We start from the raw sequence: 23,123 nt of genomic DNA, 5'->3' as shown, positions 1-23,123 counted from the left end.
CGACTGTAATCTCTGACACGCACGTGTTTGAGGTATATTTAGCGAATGTTATGAAAAATTTCCCAGAGATAATTCTAATCTTTCGATACGCATGCAATATAGAAGAGATAGAAGAGATTCACGTCGACAAAGTATATCTTTATCGAATGTTTTGAGCCTGTGATTCACTTCACGACGAGACAATGTTGGGGGATATTAAAAAATGGCAGATAAACACACACAGTAGATAATAATAATAATAATAATAATGCGCTAATATTTAATATTTACGTATTCACAATATAGATACAATCAATACTTGTACAGTGTAGTCCTAACTACAATATTAACAAATGTTCGTTTACTACGAGATTCAGTTGATAGGCAAATGACTTAAGTTTCCGCTGTGCCTCGCGGGCACGTATAATAATTACTTCGGGAAAATGAGCGGTTGTGACGCAGGCTCTCTCACACATACACACATTCACACAACTTATCTCACTCTCTCATTCGATAAAATCGCTCGATACATACAAAAGCCGTGCCATAGAATATACACGTGTGCGTCCACGGTGGCCGTGTAAAACGGCCGGCGGCGTTTCGATAATGTACAAAAATGCGAGCGCGCGCCCGAGCGAGCGAGCGCGCGCGCAACGGAATGACTAAAAGACCCTAAAGACGTCCGAAAATCGGCCGGCGGCGGAACGCGACGGCGTCGTGGATACTTCCGCGATTTTTTGCGGCTACAAGAACCGGCTCGTTACGTCGCCTTTCGCTAGACATTTCGAACGTGCCTGGCATACCCGGACCCCACCGCGCGTGCTAACTGCGAGCGACGCGATGTCGTCCCTCTCTCTCTCTCTCTCTCTTTCTCTCTCTGCCGCTCGTATAACGCAATTTTCCAAGCGCGACTATTTTATTATCCGTCGTTCCTCTACGACGATGACGACGATGATGAAGGACGTTGTGCTCAACAGGTTTTATCACTTATCTCGCATAACGTGAATTTGTTTTCGAACATTATATCTACTCGCAATAAATTCGCTCGAACAGACATCGACACCGTGAAACGTTAATTGGCGTTTCGTCAGCATTGCGAATCCGACAGTGTAAAAAGAGTTGGGAAATCGGACGCGATCTTCGGTCGTCACTTGGCGACTCACACGTTCGTGTCATTTCCGTTTATTCGCACGAAACCGCGGAGGAATTACGCGAATATTGCGCGATATCTATTATCGTGTTCGGATTCACGCCGCCGTACTCATTTTCGGAGATTTCCCCCCCTCTCTCTCTCTCTCTCTCCTTCCCTCTTTCCTCTCCTCCCCGAGTTTCTTTCACCGTCTCCTCGCCGTTGAAAGTGTACCGTGATATTACTTGAAACGCCACTTGAACCTGCCGCCGAAGGCTCGCTCATTATCACAAAATGCGTGCGTTGCGCGTCGCCGGATACGTCGTTTCCCTTAAAGGTAATTTCTCAGTCCTTTTTCGGCCGTTAACGCTTACACAAAACTACGTCGCGCGCAAACGGAGATACTTCCGTGTGGAAAAACTTCCAATCAGAGGCGCCTGCCTGAGAGGACACGTAATGCTAATGGACGAGATAGCGTTTATATCACCACTGCCGGTGTGTGGTGAGCGTCAAATTCGATGTACGAAGTCACTAAGTGTCTCGGACATTCCTCGAGATAATCGAGGAATGTTGTTCGAGAATTATGAGCCGCGGCTGACGTAAACGGTTACGCACGTTTCGCGGTTGTTCCATCGGGATCGCGAGGGGGAGGGGGTCATTACGATAAATTATCACTATCATTTTCGTTTCGTAATCTTGGGACAAGCGATAATTATACACGAGCCTCCTCTTCGCCCTTTAAAAAATAAAGGTCTCTGGTCTCACCGCGCGTTCTTTTCGCACGCGAAATGATCGCTCGCGCTTTCCCGAAGTAAACGATCTCTCGCGAGAATGTCGCGATAATTTCATAATTACGAGTCGCAGCATCGTTCGCGTACACCCACGTACGTGTGCAATACTCGCGAGATGGTATATTTACAGCAACGTATATAAATAAATGCAAGTCTATCGTTCGACTCGTAGAGACGGCAGTAAAAATGCTAGAACGACGAGGGCGCGCGTCGCGCCGCGAGTGATGAATCGCCGCGGTGTGTTTGCCTTACACGCGTATTTACAAGTACGGCTCGCCGGCGGCGAACACTCTCTTTTGTACTAGACTCGTGAACGGCGCGCTCCTTCGCCGACCGACCGGCGCAAAAGGTACAGCTTCATTTATACACAGTCGCGTGAATTATATATTTGTACAGTAGAATACACAATACGTACAATCCGTTTGAAATACGTAAAAGGAAGACTCTGTTACTTGGTTCGAACTTAACGTGAAATCGCAATAGAACGTCCTCGATTCGACGTGCGTGTGCCGACCGGCGATTACCGGCCGTGACGTTTCTCGCACGTTTCTCCTCCTTCTCCCCTGAATATCGATTATTTATCGTGCCGCATGATGTTCTCCCCCATTCACTGCCGTTCCAACGATATACACGAGGTGCAAGATCATCACAGCAACGAGTTTAGGACGGAAACGGGACACATTCCGGTAGGTTATGCCGAACTTAAAAGCTCTCTGCAACAACAACAATGGGGCTGAGGTGAGGCGAGAGGTACGGCGCGCGTTTGCTGTGTTCGCTACGTTTGTTTGAGTGCGCAAGTAAGAAGCACGCAAACGACGGTTGGACAGGAAGCACACAAAGTAGCGGTCAATTATAGCATTTGCGTCTTCAAGAACCAATTACTCAGTGGCGAGCAATTATTTGTTATTATCTCGTCAAAACCGGGGATCGTAATCTACTTTCAGCAAATGAACGCGATATCGCTCACACGGCGAGTGGGAGGGAACTCGTGGGTGTAATTAATAAGATCAAAATTACACGCTCGCCATCCGATCATTATGTGCCAGCTGGTAATGCGAACAACAATAACGCGCGCGTATAAGAAACTGTAGAAAAAAGTTAAATTGGCAACGAACGAACTCTATCCGCTCTCCGGAAATGTGAGGAAATATTATTTCTTATGGTGCATGTAATATACATGTAAGAGAAGCATGCGATTCAAACGAGTACATTCGACCAGCGAGCATTCCTCGCGTTTTAACATGGGTATACTTACGTCGAAAGTTCTCTCCCTAGTAAACCAGATCCGACTAATCCAGTACGCGATCGACTCCTATTTAGTTGCGCTCTCCTTTCCGCTGTAAAATTAAAACAGGATTGAGCTCGTTACTCGATATCGCTCTAGGATTGCGGATTGTTCGTGTGTGCTAACGGAACGAGATTTTAGAGCATTTCGAAATGCGAATGTCCGCTTTACGGGAGAGTGTTGAGGAGCCGCGTTCGATCTTACATAATTTACTACAAAACCGCCAAAATTTGCATTTTGTTTTCGCGTATCAATGCCATTTTATCCCGAAGGAACGTGGAGTCATATGCAAAATGGTACGACACACAACACTGAATGCATCAAGGAAAGCAACAGAGAGTAACTCGTATATATTTAATTGCAGATTATATATATATTTTTTTTTGAAATACAAAAACAGTAATACATTCGAAACGAAATTTTGTTATTGCTTTAGGTTACATTTGAAACTTGGAACTAAAACGGAGATACGACTTCTTCATGACCATTCTGCATTCCACGAAACAACGTTGTATTGAAAAAAGAAAATTAGAAAGTTTGTTTTTTTAACATCGTAGTATATAACGTATCACCATTAATGAAAGTTGTCGCAAAATATATTGCATATTCACTTAAAACTCGTTGAATTTTATAGTCTACATATGTAAAATGATCGAAATGGCTTAACAGAAACATTTTGATTTTATCTCTATCTTATTATTGCTCTCATGATTTCTGCAGTTATGCGTGCTAAGTAGAATATATTTGCACGTATCAGGAACATATAACATTAAAAAAAATAGATCTTTTCGTTAAATATACATACTTGATTGAAACATCAATGTATATGAGTAAAACCCTACGTGAATATCACATTACAAAATCACAGATAATCAGGTATTGCATGACGGTTTTCAGTCTTAAAGTCTTTAATTGTTCGCAATATCGCACACAGATGTAACGAAATTAAGAGTCATTGAGCAGTTAATTTAAGAATTAAGCAGGAAAATCATTGAGTGATGAAAATTCAGGAATTATGATATTTCAGTCTGCCGCGGTGTGGAAAATGTATAATTGGGCTTCGGGGTTAAGTCTTTGCATTTTCAATATCAGTCTTGTACTTATTTAATGACGCGCGCAATTAGATTCCGATACTTTTAGGCCTCCGCCAAAACTTCCAGTTCTTTTTGCGCGACTTACGCTTTGACGCTTTGAATTGATTATAATTGCTTCTTTTACTTAAAATGCTCGCCTCTAAAAGAGACGGCTCATGTGCGCTCGTAAATTCCTCAGACACTTCCTCGAACGACGTGTTCATATTTTCCGTGGCGATAACGGAATCACTCGACTTCACTCCAAATAACGATGCCTGGCTGCTTTCCGACAATAACGCGACTCCACTCATCTCAATCGACGCGGTGGAGTTTAAGGATTTATGCTTCTTGTATTGTACGTTTAAGTTTTCGTCCTTGAACCACGTTAAATTCTCATAGTTCCTCGATCTTAAGAGTTTGATCGGAGTGGACGCTCGTTTGTTTAGCTTAGTGAAAATATTATCGACTGACTTTGACATCCTCGCACTAAAGATATTCACGTTTGAGGCTGAGCAATTCGCGACCGGAGGCATGCTACTGCTCATACTGGACGGACTTTGCAGCCGGACGTGCGATTTGCGGCGCTTCACGTTCGCTCGCGTACGCCTGCGATTCGATATGGCGCGGCGCACTATGCTGTTTCGTTTGCGTATCTTACTGATGACAACGCGCCTCTGTTTAACCGGACTGAGCACGCGTGCTTCGTCGAGAAGTAAAACGTTCCTCTTCGGCGTCTCGTCATCGTTTAACGGTAATGTCGTGAAATACGCGCGATTACAGTTATTGCATTGTCTCTTTCTCTGAAAATATGTGATTCTGGACATGTGCTTCGTTAATTTGGGCGCCTTCTTAGCCTCATCTATCAGCATTTGCTTGTAGAGTTCTTGATTCTCCTCCGGTGTGAAACAGTCACTCATCGAGTCGTCGGCTGCGCGTACTTGCGCAATCCTCGGATATATGTCGCGACGTGCTATCCCGAGAGGTGTTACGTTTACAGATCCGTGCTTCGATTTAGCGGATTCCCACAAATTACTATCAAATACGCATCGCTGAGCTTGCTCCTTCCTTTGCCTCCAGATGTACGTGGCCTTATAGAACTTACCACCAGCTACGCGCGTCGGTCGCTTGCGTCGTTGGTCCGGCCGACTGAAGGCGGATCCGGTTTGCAGGGCCTCCATCAGACTGTCCATGACACCTTCCTGCGTTTCATGTGCATTCATGTCGACTAGCGCTCTCTTGCGAGCGGCTCGCGCCGCCTTTTCCGCTTCTGCTTTCTCGCGTGCCTCCCTCGCCCGTCTCTGCTTCTCCTCACCCTCCTTCAGCTTTATTATCTCCTTCTGTGATTGCTGCGGTGAGAACACAATTGCTTTGTTATATTTGACGACAAAGCCACCGTGTTACAATCCGTAGCCACAATATTTACCGTGAAGTCATCCTTGAACGTTTTGATATCGCCGAAGAACTCCTCTATGGTATACTTCTGTTTGTCGAAGGAATAGAATTCGGAGATCTCCGTGTACAGGCCGTCCATATTCTTGAACATATTCTGCAAGACCTCGTAAGACTCTCTGGCTTTCTTCGCGAATGGCTGTAAAACGAATCTGGTCAAGAAAATATCTTTTCATCCGATCGACTCGCTGCGCCTACGATTTGCAAAGGATACTTTCATCACGTCTATAAATAAGTCGTCGTCGCATTGCGGAACCTTGGCGTTCGCGAGGTCTTGCTCGAGATTGCGGATGTTGGTCTCCATTTGACGCAGCGTTCGTTGGACGTTGTCCAAAGACACTCGACTGGCACGATCCACATGGGCCAGTTCCTCGACGAAGCTGAGACACTCCGGGAACTTCCTCTCTATCGTATTCACCAAATAGTGCATGAGGGTTTGCTTGTTGTCGACGTCTTTAGTGCCGGTAAGCTGGAAAAAGACCGTCGTATCATGCAACGGTGTATGACGATGACAATATCGGCGATTTTTACCGTGCATACCTTCGTGAGGAAGTTAATTTCGAATCCAAACGCCTGTCCATTTTTCGAGCCGGAATTCATGTAATTCCCGAGTAACAAAATCAACTCGAGGATTCGCGCGAACTTTTTGCTACTCTTCACCTCTTCGCACGCTGCTGTAGCCGCTACTATGTCGGGTTTCACATCTTGAATCAGCTCCTCGTAACGCAACATGAAGCTCAAAGACCTCAATCTCGGCATTAACCTCTTTATCGTAGATATCTGTAATATCAACACTTGTACATCTCACGCTCGATACGATTATTAATCTGAGACACGAACGAGAATGAATATTATACCGTGACACAGAATTGTTCCGCCTCGGTCAAGTCGTCGTACTGATCCTGGTAGAGCTGTAACTTCGACAACTGATCCGGCGGTGGTAAATACTGAATTAATCCTTGCAATATATTGTCCGAGATCACCGGTCCCTCGCATCTGAGTAGGCACGTCTTCACATCCGCGTAAGGCATATGCTTCAGTGTCCCACCGAGGAGTATCAATATATTTTGTGCCGCTTTGCTGTCCAAAACCTTGAGATCTTTCACCTTCTTCGTTGAAGCTGACCTGCGTGAAAGAAGCGAGCGTTAGCAACTCACGATATACGACGTAAAGAATAACAAGCAATGAATCATTACTTGTCGACTACATCGTCTATTTTCCTCCCGCTCGGCTTCGACGCGAACTTCTGCGCGAGACCGTCCAATATTTCTGGACTAGCCAATCTGTCTTCTTGCACCTTCATCCAGAATGACTTTTCCGTCAGTTTGTGAGGCAAGATCTAAAACAGCGGTAAAACCTCAACGTAGTAGAAAATGGCGTCGTCTGCTGACAACAAACCTGATCGAGAGATATATATCGCACACATACCGCCTTCCAGTTCGCCCTCTTCAGCCGACTATCCACTTCCCATTTTTTCTTCGGTTTTAACCCGGGAGGCAAGGGTTGTGTCGGCGGGGTTGGCGAGAACACAGGTCCTCCCATCATCGGTGGCGGTGGAGGTCCCATTCCCGGCATGGGTGGTGGCGCGGGCATGCCAGGCATGGGTGGAGGCGGAGGACCTCTCGATCCAGGCATAGGTGGTGGAGGTGGACATGTCATCATCGGCGGTGGGAGCGGTGCCCCGGGAAGAGGGGGAGGTGGTGGAGGCGGTGGTCCACCCATACCAGGAAGCGGCGGCGGGGGTGGTGGACCCATGGCGGTTCTCTGTAACGGAACAGGGTTAGATTAGAGCGTTCATCTTATGGAGATAAAAGTAGGAATGAGAGAAACGATCGATGTAACACTCGCATACTTACGGGACCACCGGCCGGCCTCGTTCCTCCTCCAGTTCCTTGCTCCAACTCCTTGATTTTGTTCTCCGCATGCTGAAGCTTCGCCTCGGCTTCCTGCCTGCTGGCGATAGCTTCCTCCAGCTTTTGAGTTATCTCCACCAGCCGTCGCTCTTCCTCGGCTCGTGACTTTTCGACTAGGTTATCGATTAACGGTTGCACGTCAATCTGAAAGCGCTTGGTCGCGCTGAAATCCGGATCACAGCCTGAACGATGCAGTACTATTTGCGATATGCACTCCTCGATCAGTTTGTAATACGCCGGTCTGAAAGCAGGATCGTTAACCGCGGCAATCGAATGAGATATCTGCGTATTGGTGTTCCTTCGATAAGCCCGCGACAGCGAAAAAGCGCGGTTTATACGTGCTTACCGAACCAGAACGTCGTCTCTGATAAATAAAAGGTGCTGAAGGATGGAGAGGAAATACGGCTCGGCGGCTGTGTCCAATACAATATGTTTCACCACTTCGAAGCAATCGTTAACATCGTCTAGTTCTAATCGCACATTGTCAAATCTCTGTACAAATTCCTCGTAGTCCTCCTCCTTGTGATCGTTGAAGATCTTCAAATGCGTCGCCAGGTCCTCCGACTCGTCTTTCTCCAGAGTTTCGAGAATGTTGGCTAGACCGACTCGCATCACCTCGTTCCTCAGGTGTAAGCGAAAATCCAGATCCTCGGCGGACGATATTATCGAGTTTATGAGTTGAAGGCACACTACCTGCGACGGAATATCCGACTTTTTTTTTTGTACAAGACAAACATCGAACGACATTTCATATGTAGCGAAATCGTGTCGTGCGATTGATAAAAGGCGAAACGTACCCTTAGATTTTCATTCTTCTTGTTCATCAGTCCTTGCACGATCGGTAGGAATCTTTCGCGACCTTTGAACTCGCCGTTCATAGTGATCGCGTCCAAGACTTTCTTGTGGCTGTCACTGGAGATGAGACACACCGCGCCGAGTAACTTCACGGCTTCGGACATTACGGATGGTTTCGTCGGCTCCAACGATCTGGCCACTATGGTAAGAGCCTCGTGATGGGCCAACATCTCCTTGATGCCGACGGTGTTATTCATAATGGCCTTTAAGCAGCGGATGCATTCGTACTGTATTCGCTCGTATCGATTGTCGCTGAGGAAGAACGAATGATTCACGTCAGTAAAGAATCGCGAAACCCTCGCGATAGATTGTCTCGTAAGCGGCACGCAGAGAAATGCGCATCATGCAAGGACTCTGAAGGTGTAATGAAGTGTTAAGGAGGTTGTAAAGCTCAGTGTCATGTTGTCATTGGCGCACCAAGAGAGCTACTCGTCTAAATTTAGCACTTGTCAAACAAAATTATGTTTTCATTTTACTATTTAAATAATAATTTAGTCAATTTAAAACAAAGTTGAAATAAACATATAGATGCATAATATTACAAAAACGAAAATATTACTTTCTATTTTTCTTATTATATATATATATATATTAAATATTATAAATTATGAACTTTATACCACTATATTGTCAATACGAAATGATCAATAATGAAATTTACATATAATATTTGCATATTAGTTTTTAATATCGAGAAATACGTGTAAAAAGTGTCAACTTTAGTTGCAAAATTGTCAGTTCTCGAATGGTTAATCCGTTTTAATTGCACGAGCAGTTACATAATATTTCAACGTACACGTTAGTACGAGTTATCGAATTCTTATTACTCACTTCACCTTACGACCTCCTTAAGTGAAAATTACAAATATCTCGTTAACTGAGCAGCGTGCGCGCTAAATGAAACAATTAAGTTCTGTCACAACGTAAACAAAACGGGAATTTATTGCGAAACTAATTTGTTTACCAGGCCAAAGTAACTAGCAGGACTTCGCTCTGCCGTACAAGCGGTTAGAAAATAAGAACGTAATCGAGATCGGTCGCTAAACAAAACGTTCACATCAAGCTAATAGAGTATTTTTGCGTGAATTACCTATCGTAATATATGAAGGCACTGCAATAGAACAAGATCAACGTTAGATCCAATGCGTACACAACCTTAAACGCTTCGACACTCGGAGCTCCTCCGGAGCTCTCACCACTTACTTTCGGTAACACTCGTTGAGCGTGGCCAGGACTTGCTTGAGTCCCTTCGTGCCGAACTCCTGCACCCAGCTGAGCGGGTTGTTGGTAAGCGCGATCCTGAGGGACTCGATGCAGCTGTAGATCTTGTTGACGCTGAGGTCGGGCTGTGCCAAGTACTGGATGTAGTCGGCCGGCTTGTCGAATTTCGACCGGTTATCCTGTATGGTACCCTTGTAATGCAGGACCAGCATTTCCTTCTTCTTCGAGTCCGACTGCTGGCGCAACGGCTCCTTCTTCTCCTCCGTCAGGTTCATGTTGGCCTGCGGAGATACGGCGACGATTAAACTCGCGTTCATCAGTACGAATCAGTCGTACTCGTCAGCAAGTGCCCACCAGCATTTCCTCGAACTTGTCGTTCACCGTCTCCTCGTCCATCCTCTCGATGATGGAACGCTGCTGCTCGATTTCGTTGATATCGTCGCCGGAATGGGGCCGAGGCATGGTGTTGCTGCCCGAGTTGTTGCGCATCCCACCCCCGCGGCCGGATTTCTTCGGCCGGCCGAACCATGTGTCCAGCTGCAACAGCAAATTTAATATTTATTTATTTATAAACGGGAATGGTATATAAAAAGAACGAACGTAGGATGTTTAGGCAAAGAGTAAAATTGCCAAGAGGAAGAGAGGAGAAACTGAGAACGTCTCCCTTTATCCTTGGCAACGCCAATACACATCCAAGAGACAAGAGGATACGCATAATGGGCATTCTACAATAGATGTTTCAAGCCTTGGGCCTTAAGAAATTGGCCAATCACAGTCGATTACTCTGACGAGACGAAAAAGGTGATGCTGAATTCTTTCAATCAGTACGCAGTGATTATTCCTATAAGGAGACCGAATAACGGACCCATATTCGAGAATTGGACGAACAAATGTTGCATCACAATTTGTGATACATCTCAGGAGGCGACAGAAGTCAACTTGCTCGCTTAGCGTTGAGTATCCTCGCGATCAGACCGCGATCTCGATTTATCACCGATAGAATTACTTCTGACGAGGAAGCAAAGCGATCCTCGAATCTACGAAAATGACGGCGATTCGTTCAGCAGTAACGCATTGCAAATAAGAGGCCACGGCGTGGAGCACAGCGAGGTCGCGATCTAATGCAAATTTAATTGGCTCGGGAGATCGCCCCGATAAAAACTACATTCCGATAATCGGGGTTCCATTGTGAACCGATTCTCCTCGTGCGATAATGCGCGCGCAAAGTCGCACTTTCGCGACGCGATCGCGCGCTCGTCCGCTCGCGGTTGGCAACATGCCTAGGAAGCGGGNCCCCCCCCCCCCCCGAGACGATGATTGAAATTATACGTCGATGCCGGGAGCAATTATCCGGATCTGCTTACCACGAGGTGGCTGAACGCGCGTTCACACGACAGACAACGTATCCGACGAGACGTGATATTCGAAAACACGTGAAACCACATCTCCACGTTCTTTGACTATGTTCGAATAAATCCCCGCCGAGGAACGCTACGCCACGAAACCGAGGCCCGGCTAGGCGACGGATTACCGTAATAGGCAGGCGAACGTGACGAGAAGCGGCGCGCGAGCGAAATTAATAATCGCCATTAGCAATTCTCGGATCGTTCACAGGACGTTGGATCAAGGAATTAAAGACACATTCAATATATACATTCAATATGCAATACAAGTTTCGTCGATTCTTATCAAACATATTTCACCTAACAACTTTCTTTCAAGTGAAATAACTTTTGATCCAGGCTCTGAATTATCGTCAAACTTTTAGTGTCACTTTTAAATGCGATGTAAATCAATTTGTTCTTCGTAATTTTTTTCATTATTTGACTTATGGGTGGTACATTCTCAAATAACAACGATCACGTGTGCGCACCGACCGGCGTTGTTAGAAGCAGTTTTTCAATAACGTCTTTATGCATAACACAATAAACGCGTCGGTTTATATCCACGATGATTATAATCGATGAAAGATGAAAACACCTACTATCTCGCCGATTGTTTCGCGTCGGAACTTTGACGTTTGTCTTGTTCGGTACTGTACGATTGAAAGCTTGATCATTGAAAAATATCGGCTGCGGCAGCGACAATGAGACTTATGTTGTCATCGGTGATGATGTCGCGCATACGAGGGTTCTAATTACCAATTTTTATTTCTATTGATGCAACGCAAAATTCAAGTGTGCAATTGAGGATGATGGTTTGACCGACAAAGGAACTTGCAGGTTAATAGTAATTAATCATCTACCTGAAACCCGTGTCACTGCTGAAAATTGCTTTTAATCGACGCGGCCGGTCGCGAGAGAGTTTCTCGTGAAAAGCACTCGGCATAAACTTGGATTCGTCAACAAACGAAGCACGGATTGCTTTCGATTGCACGTTAAGGGGATGCCATACTTGAAAACATCACCGACAGAACAGATTTTTTCTGCAAACTTTACGTTTTATTGGTTGCACAAAATTATATATATATATATACTTTTACACGATGAAGGTATGCGCGAAAATAAATTAGAGCATTGCTTGATATACGAAGAAAACAATTGGAAATTTCAAAATTGATGTCTCTAGCTGTAAATTAGTGTAAATATTTATCTGACACAGAAATCCTTAACTTGTACGTACCAAATGTGTCAATATTCTAATCGGAAAAGAACATTTTTATAGATTATCAATAAAATTTAATTTCTAAAAAGATACAAAAAGTTTGCAGAAAAATGTTTATAAATATAAATGTTTTCTTGGTTGAATTTTCCGTTAGATATGGTAAAACAGATTAACGCACGTTCATTGCATTCACATTTATATCGTATTTACGTTTACGTAAATCTATACGTGTAGTCAGTCACGAAATGATTGCAACATTTTTTTTTTCTTTCCATAAGTTTCCGAACGCATTCCATGTCCGATATGAGAATTTGTTTTTTTAGCCATTCTCAGAATATATATTTTTCTGCCGAATACGAGATAAGTTGCGAAACTCGTCGGCAACTTTTTGTGATTGACAGAAAAAAGTACTAGACTCAAGTAAATAATTATTCCAATACTCCTCAGCAAGTTTTTATTTTAAGTAAATTTTACCTAGATCAAGTAAATATATCACTCAATCCAAGTAAAAATTTGCTAAGGAGTATCGTGAAGTAATTACTTATCTGAATATGGCCTGTTTTTGTGTACGAGAAATACAAAAAGAGTAGCGTGATCGAACGAATGTTTATATACGATAACATTTTGAGAATCGTCTCTATATTATGGACGTTTATCAAGTTCGCCGTCGACTTTGGAATATCCTTAACAGAGTTAGCGATTGATTTTACGCGAGCGTGTATTCGCAACGGCGAAACCGCCTCCGAGGATTATGGCGTGGGATTTATCCTGCTTACCCAGTCCGTGATCATAGCGGTGCGTTCGTTCGTCGCGATGACACTTGGAAAATAATCGTTCGACGCGTGACTCGCGAATGAGTCACGTCACGACACGGACACACGCGCGAGGTCGTCGCGAGAGAACAACCTCGGTCGACGTGACGGACGCACCTTTATTTTTAGGCGGCGACAAAAAAAGCTACGCGATACTCTCAATCGCGTCGTGCGTTTTCCGCGACTTTTTCGATCGTGCGACGGCCACGCGTCGGGACGTCCTCGATGTGGGAAGAATCATGTTCCACCGCCGGCGTCGGCGGTCAGTGCCGCGCGATGAAGAGACTTTTATTGGATTTCGCACACGTCGTCTACGGCCGAACACGCGCGCGTTTTGTTTCCTCTCGACGGAAACGCAGCCTGACGTTTCCGCCTGCCGACGCCTATATAAGCGACGTGCTACGCTCGTGGAAATCTGTGAATTCGCGTACGCACGATTAATTCGCTAAATCGCGCGTACGTTGCGAACGTCCCGGAGGAGGAACGTCGGGGAGAATGAATGCGCGACAACAAACGCATACACCCGCGCCCCGTCCGTCGGACGTGATTAGCGTAGGCGGACGGTCGTCGAGTCGACAAACCGTCGATGATTATCCGCGACAGATGGAATATCTCCGATATCGTGCGAGATGCGATCAAGCAGCCTGCGGCAGATGCGAAGAATAAAAGAATCCGCGATAATAACTGACAGCGATATACTTTTAAATACCCGGTATATCACCGATATTCGCGTATCTCGGGCGCGAATAACCTTATAATTAACGAACGAAAGCTTCGATAACTCAGTGTCTGACACGATCAATTCTTTCCGGTACCGTCTATTATCACCGCTATTTTCTCACTCGTTTCTCTCACAGCCAACTTCTCACGACCAAGAGCTTTCCCGCTTAGCTGTACGTCGCTCGTAAATTACGCAATCGGCGACTCTCGCAAGCTGTCAAAGGGGCATTTAACCGACTTGAACGCAAGAGGAGGTGAAAACCTCGACAACTGCACCCGAGGAAGAACCGCGGCGAACTGGCCGGCGGGTTTTGTCGAACGCGCGCCGGTCCATGGCGCCTCGAATGCACGCGATAACCATCCCCTTCCTTCGTCGCGGTCTCGACTCGTCAACCATCGTACCATGAACATCGCGCGTAAATTATACATCAGACTGAGTTCATTATTGCATCGCGTTATCTGCGAAGTGTCCGATACGATAACAATCCGATCTTCGAAAAACGAGCAGTTTAAACTGTCGTGCGGCATTTTCTTCTGTCAGAAGCTAATATGTACGCAAAATACGAACCAAATAATCTACGCGCTTTTCTCAATCAGCTTGATTAACGAATTAGTATCATAGAGAGAGGGGGGGGGGGGAAGGAAGAAAGTTATGTAAGGTTAAATGAAATCAACCAATTTCATCTTTTTCAAACGAGCCGAGACGGAAATATTGCCGCGTTTTCGCAAGTGAAATTTTCGCGAATCATGCTTCAGCGATGCGGATAAAAAGCAGAATCTTGTGTTTCATTCGCTTTCGATGGTAATTAAATTATCTTATTATTACAGCTTGTCGTAATGTATTATTACTGTTATTAATATTTATTTTCTTCTTGCATGCAACGATTGCATAATTTTCGTAAACGCTCTTAAGTACCGCTTCCGAAACAATTTTCGGAAAAAAGGACGAAAATTATTTCTGATATAAATACAGTGCCCCCGTAGCGGTATATTCGGTCCGCACGCGACGAAGCAATTTGCAACGCGAAATTACCGCAATTGTAGAAAGTTCGTCCGCTAATCTGGAAGACGGACTTCTTTGATCCCTCGCGAAAGATTACTGTCACAGCTCGTGCCTCCGCGTCTGTGGTCTCTTATTTTACACCGTTTATTTCCACACGACCCCCGAGTGTCCCCACAGATTGTTCCTCGTTTTTTTTCGGCACCGGTCGTCGCGGTCGACTTCTCGCGGAGAAAATGTCACATTAATATCATTTCTTTGCACCTTTCCCAACGTTCAATTATCCCGGTGGTCAAGTTAAATTCTATCCAGGATACTTGGAAGCATTAATACCCAGAAAAAAGTGCTATCGCGTTCAAGTAACATTTCCTTGGCCCAAGTAAAATAGTTATTCCAACATTCCTTGGAAAATATATTCACTAGAAATAGAAATATAATTGATCGAATAAGTAAGCATTTACTTCTACGTGTTAAAACAATTGTGACAAATATTAAATTCGTAATATTGAGAACATCAGAATTTATTTTTACAACATATTTACCGGACTGAAAAATCTAAATTTAACACCACAAGGTTTCTTCAATAAAAAAAAGAAGTATTGCGTAATTCTAATAAATACTCTTTTAAATTTAGAACCATCTCATACATTCATTTACAAACTAAGATATTACTGCGCGTTTAAGTAAGTTTAAGTTAAGTAAGTTTACTATAAGTTATTAAAATATACTTATATAAATTGATAAAACTTGATATAACTTGATGTAAGAGGCTGAAAAACAGGTAATTACGTTTACTTGATTCTAGCATTTTTTTTCTCTGTATCAAATCGCCCGAAGGAGGAGAGATATACGGGAAACCTGCAGAGAGAGAGAGAGAGAGAGAGAGAGAGAGAGAGAGAGAGAGAGAGAGAGAGANGAGAGAGAGAGAGAGAGAGAGAGAGAGAGAGAGAGAGCTCGACGCGAATTCTCTCGATTGGAGCGCGCGGCGTTAACGGAAGAAAAAGGAAAGAAAAGGGATTCGATCGCAGTCGCGTCCGCGGAGTTTCGGCGGGCTCGCGCGATTTCGTAATAAGCCGATCGATGGTTCGTTACCTCGGCGTTACCTGCTCGCGCGTAAAGGTGCGCCCGCGTACGTATGTATGTATTACGCGCGCGGTCGGTACAGTTAGGCCGTAACGTAAGATTAACATAACGGCATCGCGGTGAAATTAAAGAAACCAAAAGGAGAGAAGATCGCGTCGGGCATCCCGGCGTGCTCTTACGGTGCTCCTCGGTATCGCGACGCGGAACCGTCTCTCTCTCTCTCCACGCTGACCGCTTATCAGGCACGAGCTCAGCGAGTCTGAAATTCGTAAGACGTGTGCCAATTCCAGAGTCCCTCGTCCCTTGCGCTCACACCCCGATGTCGGCAACATAGACGACGTCGAGGCGCATGAGCCTTCGTGTAAATCGAGCGACTCCAAGAGGATTAGGAGGATCACGCTATCCTCCTCTCACGCGAATGATCGCCTTTAACGTGATCTGTGCCGGCGATGCGCAAACGTTGCACAAGTCTCGGCGATCGTGTGGGTCGAGTCATCTTCGACTATGATGTCAGCAGTGAGAAAATTAAGGGGAAAACCTCCGCGCGCTAACTCGCGTTTAATCTTCAAATAATTTTCAATTACGATCGAGACACACACAGTTTCACATTACCTTAACTTTACGCCGTCTCAGTTTGCAGCAATTCGTTTTCCATACGACAAAATTCTCACCGCGAATTACGAGCTCTGTTGCATCGAGCTGCGACAGCTCGACGTTGTTTATTAAAATTGTTTAATACTCAAGTAATCTTCAATTACGATACAGACGTGATTTCACATTATTGTCTCAACTTGCAGCAGCTCGTTCTCTTCCGAACAAAGTTCCCGGTATCGAATTACGAGTCTACCGCATCGAGCTGTGACAGCTCCAACGACGTTGTTCCTTCCACCGTAAGTCGCAAGAAACTTTCTCCTTTATTTTCTTTTCCCTGTGTTCCCTCCCGACGTTACAATCCCGGATAGTGATTTATTTTTACCGCTGACGTCATAGTCGACGATAAGTAACCATTCTCCGTTGACCTTTGACGAGATCAAGTTTTCGGCTCTTTATCTTATTTTGACGGCATATTCCCTGATCAAAGGAGATAAATTTATCTTAAGATCGTCGTCTTACAGCGCCCGCCCCCTTACTACACACAAGACTGGTCTATTTTAATCCTTCCGTTTCGTCTATTTCGAAATTATCCTACCATATCACATACTCCGAAAACATCCTAATATGAAAAGAAACTCGCGGTTGAACCCAGCGGAAGGACGATTATTTTCTTCTCTCTCTTTCTCGCGCGGCGACGGACATTTGCTTTCATACTATCCAACAGTACCCGCCCGCCCGCGCTTCTCGCTCCCCTTCACGTCGACTGTGCATTCGATTCCGACCGAAAGGATAGACGGTTGTCGTGAATCACGCGGATCCTTGCGTATCTCGGAATGCGCCCGGTCGGGTGGCTACGTCACGGCTCCGAATAGACCAAGGTTTCGACAAGTTCGATAAAAACATTCACGACACTTGTCACTAATCATGTGTTATAGGTTATCACGATAAGAGAGAGAGAGAGAGAGAGAGGGGGAGAGAAATATTTCGACCTCGTGCTTCTTGCCGACGACAATAATAACATAGTATCGATACTACGGAGAGACAGTGTCAAATAAATAGATAATGTACGAAAACGTCGATAATTCACTGTGAAAGATAGTTTCACTCTGTACGCAATTTTACGCAATTTTACGAGTGTGTCACAGAGTACGATTGTTTGTTAATTGATAATTCAGCCTGACGTACGTTTCATCAGAAGTTACACCATTAACGGGTCCTCGTCTCGAGGATCGCCCGTCGCATCATCGCGAATTCTCGACTTCTTCCCTGATTTCGAAGCGAAACTGACAGAAATCCCCTCTGTTATTTCTATGAGCTGTCTAATATGTACTCGATATACCGAGCGCTCCTGAGAGTATTTCGGTGTCGCGAGGTTATTCTCGACGTTGACACACGGCACACACGTGTCGATCGATAATACGCATTTTCTCGAACCCCCCATGAACCATCGCGACCATACTCGGCGCAAACTTGACACGAATTCGACGAGAGAAAGAGAGAAAAAGAGAGAGACCTGTGTCCTCAGATATTCCATCTTTAGCGTACGTATGCGTGTGCATGCGCGCATATTCTAGATAGGCATTAGTGCTCGAGAAGAGATCACATCGCCTTTTCCGATCCTGCGTATTATCCTTGGCATTAAGGACCATCTGTCTAACCGCAACGCAGCGAACGGTCTGGATCGGCGAAACCCGGACGATTAAATACACGTTAAAAGATCCGGTTTCATTTACATCGTGTCACTCACAGGGAAGCGCCGCGTATTGTCACGTGGCGAATGAAGCGTGCATTACTGCTTATAACTGGCGTGAGAAAGGCGGGGCGGTCGTGTGGATGTTATTTCGGGCGTCGAACCATACGTCGCGATGACGTTCGACACCCGGGTCGTCTCATGTTCGGCAATGTTACGCGAATTTCGGATTTCAATCGCGATTCGAGTACCGCCACGTATTTCGGCGTGGCGTCGCGTTACGTAACGCTCTACATACGACCACCTGTTCTATCTCGCGCCGCCCGACCGGGGCGCAGCGCGGTGCGTACAGCAGGTATGAGAAAAGTCGTGAGAAACGAAGAGAGAGAGAGAGAGAGAAAGAGAGAAATTATCCTAATCGTTCGATTACTGTAACTCCTCTTTTTATTCCAATCTAACGTTTTAACGCTCGAAATTCGACAGAATTCGTCGCGATTATTCCGCGTTGTGCAATGTACTCTGATCCTTCCTTCCTTCCTACGTGCTCCGATTTCACGCTTCTTCTCCCTCCTTTTATTCGTCGCGTCATTTCGTTTTCCCGAACGTGACGTAACTCAAGGGATCCCGCAGGTCCCTTTCCGCGAGTCTCGCGGAAACTAACTGGTGGTTTTAATTATTCTCGATTAACCGGAAGAAAAAAATACACGCGTGGTTACGGATGATATCACTTGTGCGAGCAGTCGGGCGATGACGCCAGCAGTCTGACCGACCTTCTACTGCAGGAGAGAGACGGAGAGAAAAAGCGCGAGAAAGAGAAAGAAAGAGAGAACGAAACGGTGTCACGCGAAATTCCATTAGGTGTATACGCGGAGGCCGAATGTGCGAGTCGAGAGAGTCCTCTTTTTCTTTCACTCATTTTTTGTTCTTTTTCTCCGCACGCGCGCTCCGACCTACGCGCGGTCGTCCGTCGCGGCGAAGATCATCTCCGGCGGCTGGAAGGTGCGCCTTTGTCCTTGCGCGAAACGCAAGACGTGCGTTCGGTTTAGCACCTCCGCATCCTCGACGTGGCGTTTCAACGCTAAACGTCTCTGTCCGATCTCCTAAAATTTAGCTGCTTCTCCGGTGTGCGAGGCCGGCCGGGGAGTTGCGCGTGCATGCGCGCAAGAGGATTAAATATCCCGGTGGTTTTATTCTCACGCGATATCCGTGCGTATCCCGCCGCCCGCCCGCTCGCAGGGGATTCTCGTATCACACGAACTGCGATTCGAAAAATTGACCACCTCGGAGGTGGGATCCATTTATGTTAGCATCGTGATGCAACGTTACTCGAATATCTCGCAAATATTAGACATATATTTATTTATTTATTCATTATTATCCCATGAAATTCTACGAAATAAATCAGAAGAGCCACACCGCTTTAGAAGATATGTATAGGCTAAAGAATTTCGGAGCATACGATATTACTGTTAAGAAGATTGTAAGTAAATAGCACATTGAGTTACATTTTTCCCTATTTTCCAAAGTATAAAAATGTATGTTGCGATAAACCAGATTTGTATGACACGCGTTATCGGTATATATAGGGTTATTCAAGGAGCATTCGATAAGACGGAAAAAACGGTGCTGAATTTTTGCAATCAAAATACAGTATGACACCTCCGATGAGGAGATTATATATTGATATTTAACATCTCCAATTCGTGTGGCTACGTAATTATGCGTTTAAAGTTCCAAGGGCATGAACTTTGATTCTCGCGAATCGCTACCGACAGGCAGGCTCATTTTTACCTGACGCATCGTATACGTCACGCACTCGTGTCCGATTCTTGCGGCAATCCCCGCTGCTATATTGTTGTCCGTTGCACATTAAATGCTACATAATTACGCGTATCGACACAAGTGTGCGCGATCGTCTGCTTTCCGCACGCACAGGCGTTCGCAGATGCAGCCATCTCCCGTCAACAGAAAAAAAAAAAGAGAAAAACATATTGAAGTTTCGCGGTGATCGTCAACGATGAAATCGGCAAATTTCGCCAATCGCGCAATTGCGGCGATAAAGTTGAGAATTTACACCGGCGAACTTTGCACGCGTGACGCAATACAGCTCGAATTTGTGCTGCACCTAAGGTCAATAAATGCGTGTGGGTGCATATGTTTGCATGTGAGTCTCTGTTGGCGTTATCGAACACTACACGCTTGTATCACATTCTTTATTGAAGATCCATCGAACAGATGCAACGATTCCAAAGTTCCACTTTCCTCCCCTTCTTTTTTTTTTAAATTTTTATAGCGTCTCGAGCGATCCACGCATTCGCGAAATGCGCCGTATCGTCGTGTATCTTTTGTCGTGGCTGTAATTTTTTTCTTCTGTGGCTCGACTCGATTTTTTAGTCGTGTGTATTGCAGGTCGCGAAAAAGTCGAGCTAAAAATACAAATGATAGTGACGCGCATATCGCAAAAGTGACGGTATCGAAATTCAAATCAGGAGCGATAACAAACATCTATCAGCACGGAGGAAATTGCGACGTGCACGAACGACATTTGATGCGAATCGGAATCCGAAAGACGCGTGCGGAAATAAGAGAACCGCGTTGAATGCGGTGGAGTGAAAAAAAATATCGTTTTACGTGAATGTTGAAACAGTGGCACTTTAAAATGCTCGCGGTGTGCATGTACACGACGTCGCCGGCACAAGCTGCGACAAATACGATAAGACAACAGGAAACCCGGACATTATGTCCACTTATCATGGCGTATCACTATGAAATTCCTACACGTTACATGTTTTATCTCTTTCCACGAGAGCGATGCGCTTCGCGTACACATCATTTTCACATCGAGGGTCCCGACAATAACGTTTTCTTTACACCGACAAACGATGAAAGAAAAATACGCACGTATCCCGGCTCCCACGTCATGAGACGTCGGAATTTTCCAATTGCACGAATTTCCCGACGACTCGGTGACTTTGCAATTTTAGCAACATTGGTTCCCGAGAATCGACAGATCCGAAAGATCGATCCCTACCTTGATACCTGCATCGGTTACACTATACCAGGTCTTTCTTCTCTGTATAGTTGACATTTTCCACTCTGAATCACTGTTTTTCAAAGACTAACAGTTACGTCATCGATGCGTGAACTTTATATTATTTTTCAATTTCATTCAAGCATCGCGCTGCATCGCGGAATCAGCGCACGAACGACGTTCATCAATTGTCGATACGGGTGATAATTGTGCGCGGACTCGGAGAAAAAATTGTAAATCCGCGCGCACGACCGCGCCTCAGTGTTACTCACAATGCGACTGTCACACGTAAGCCAACGGTAAACTACTGATATCGATTATCGTTGCAAAATACGAGATAAGAAGTGCGGAAAGGTGTACGTCACATTGGAATGTACTCCTAGGTGGGAACATTAGGATTCGTCCAATGCATTCCAAGTTAGAAACGGTCGTTCCAGAATTGGTTGATAATATTACCATGTGCGATCCTAAAATGACTTCATTACTGCACCGTATTGACAGAATGAGTTGTATTTAACTTCTGGAATGGTTCTGGCTTCTGATTTGGATTCTAGAGAATTCTTAGTTGAACTTTGGAGCATTGTACAATCCCGTTACTGACTCAAGTCGTAACACACTAAGATTTGATGATTCTACTCACAAAGCCGGCAGGCTTCTCTCTTCTGTTCGCCATGATCCTGTTTTCTAGATTCGTTACCTCCTTCGATACATTTCTTTATTCTGCAAAAAGACCCCAAGACAAATTATTTACATACTAATGAGTCTTTTCAAACAATTAAACTGAATTTAGGTCAAATAGAATTCTTTGTGCAGGAGCTCTATATTTAATATATGAATTATCAGCTTTTAAAAACACTCTGCATCTAGACATAACAGGTGGTTCCTACAGTATTGCCTAATTTACTTAAAATATAGGGTATCTCATTCTTGAAAGCAATTATTTTACAAACACACTGAATCATAACGTCACATGAACCATTTAATATGTTACTTGTGGAATATAGGAACATTTAACACATATATAAACCAAATGTTAACCTACTTTGTTTACATTGCTCATATCAATCCAACAGCAACACAAAAGAGATCTGATCTTTCGTTTTACAGTGATTTAATATTTTAAAGCCATTCTCATTCACGTACGAGCTCAAACGAGTGATTATGACAGTACTAAGGCACGTCTGAGCAATATTTGATAGTGAAAGGTTAGTTTGGAAATAGAATCGACTTCCACAAAATGAAGATACCAACAAATGGCAGTGTTGACAAGTGGCATCGGATGGGAAACAAATCGGCCTTGGATGTGAGCACGATCGAATCTGTCGACTGAATCCGACGGTAAAGCGGCGTTAAATAATCAATGCATGTTCAGACGAGCCGATACTCGCGCGACGAGCTAACGCCGATGGAGTCGTTCGCAATCGAGCCGATTTTTTTTTCGCCCGATGACCCGGAGGAAGACTCTTCGAGTATCGTGTTACCTGAGTTTGTCGAAGCCTCCCTTGCACGAATTCGCACACTTTTACGTGAAACAGACACTTTGTCGATATTCTTTGTCGTTGTGCCACGCGAAACGACGAAGTCGGCGGCGCGGTTTGCGCGCGCGCTCGCGAATTAACGATTGAAATGATTGGACGACGACGCGCACGGATTCCTCGCGCGAATTCCACCGACCTTTCTAAAGCGGCTGAAAAATGTCCGTTACGTTCGCGCCCGTACTTGTTGCAACAATTCCGAATTGCGCGACGGACGCAGCGCGCGTGCGAACGAAGCGACGCCAAGCAACAGCGGCGAGCAGTGTCGCCAACAGACGGGAATGAAAATCGATCAGGGTAACACAAATTACCATAGATTAGGTCAAGCGGTATTTACAATAGGTGTAATAGCCTTAAAC

General features: G+C 45.0%; 1 protein-coding gene across 5 annotated transcripts; it reads right to left on the bottom strand.

Moving 5' to 3' along the window:
* Positions 1 to 227: 227 nt before the first annotated feature.
* Positions 228 to 23,032, bottom strand: LOC106747720 (protein diaphanous). Of its 5 annotated transcripts, none has more exons than XM_014625551.1 (17): positions 22,711 to 23,032; positions 21,870 to 21,949; positions 10,050 to 10,232; positions 9,678 to 9,976; positions 9,565 to 9,585; positions 8,417 to 8,726; positions 7,966 to 8,312; positions 7,563 to 7,860; positions 7,135 to 7,470; positions 6,903 to 7,045; positions 6,564 to 6,831; positions 6,247 to 6,486; positions 5,921 to 6,175; positions 5,681 to 5,845; positions 5,360 to 5,603; positions 3,155 to 3,236; positions 228 to 2,612 (listed from the first exon to the last, which is right to left on the bottom strand). In XM_014625551.1, the coding sequence occupies exons 2-17, from the start codon at positions 21,900 to 21,902 to the stop codon at positions 2,591 to 2,593; spliced, it is 3,246 nt and encodes a 1,081-aa protein (XP_014481037.1). In that variant the 5' UTR covers positions 21,903 to 21,949; positions 22,711 to 23,032; the 3' UTR covers positions 228 to 2,590. The 5 variants fall into 5 exon arrangements, with proteins under 5 accessions (XP_014481037.1, XP_014481038.1, XP_014481039.1 ...); XM_014625552.1 differs by lacking the exon at positions 22,711 to 23,032 and adding an exon at positions 22,481 to 22,499; XM_014625553.1 differs by lacking the exons at positions 21,870 to 21,949; positions 22,711 to 23,032 and adding exons at positions 13,076 to 13,526; positions 13,954 to 14,308.
* Positions 23,033 to 23,123: the final 91 nt, after the last annotated feature.

The sequence above is a fragment of the Dinoponera quadriceps genome, unplaced genomic scaffold (assembly GCF_001313825.1).
Source record: "Dinoponera quadriceps isolate SergipeBrazil2010 unplaced genomic scaffold, ASM131382v1 scaffold1395, whole genome shotgun sequence".
Lineage (NCBI taxonomy): Eukaryota > Metazoa > Arthropoda > Insecta > Hymenoptera > Formicidae > Dinoponera > Dinoponera quadriceps.
Note: the sequence above shows the minus strand (reverse complement) of the source record. Positions and strands in the feature narration are given on the sequence as shown.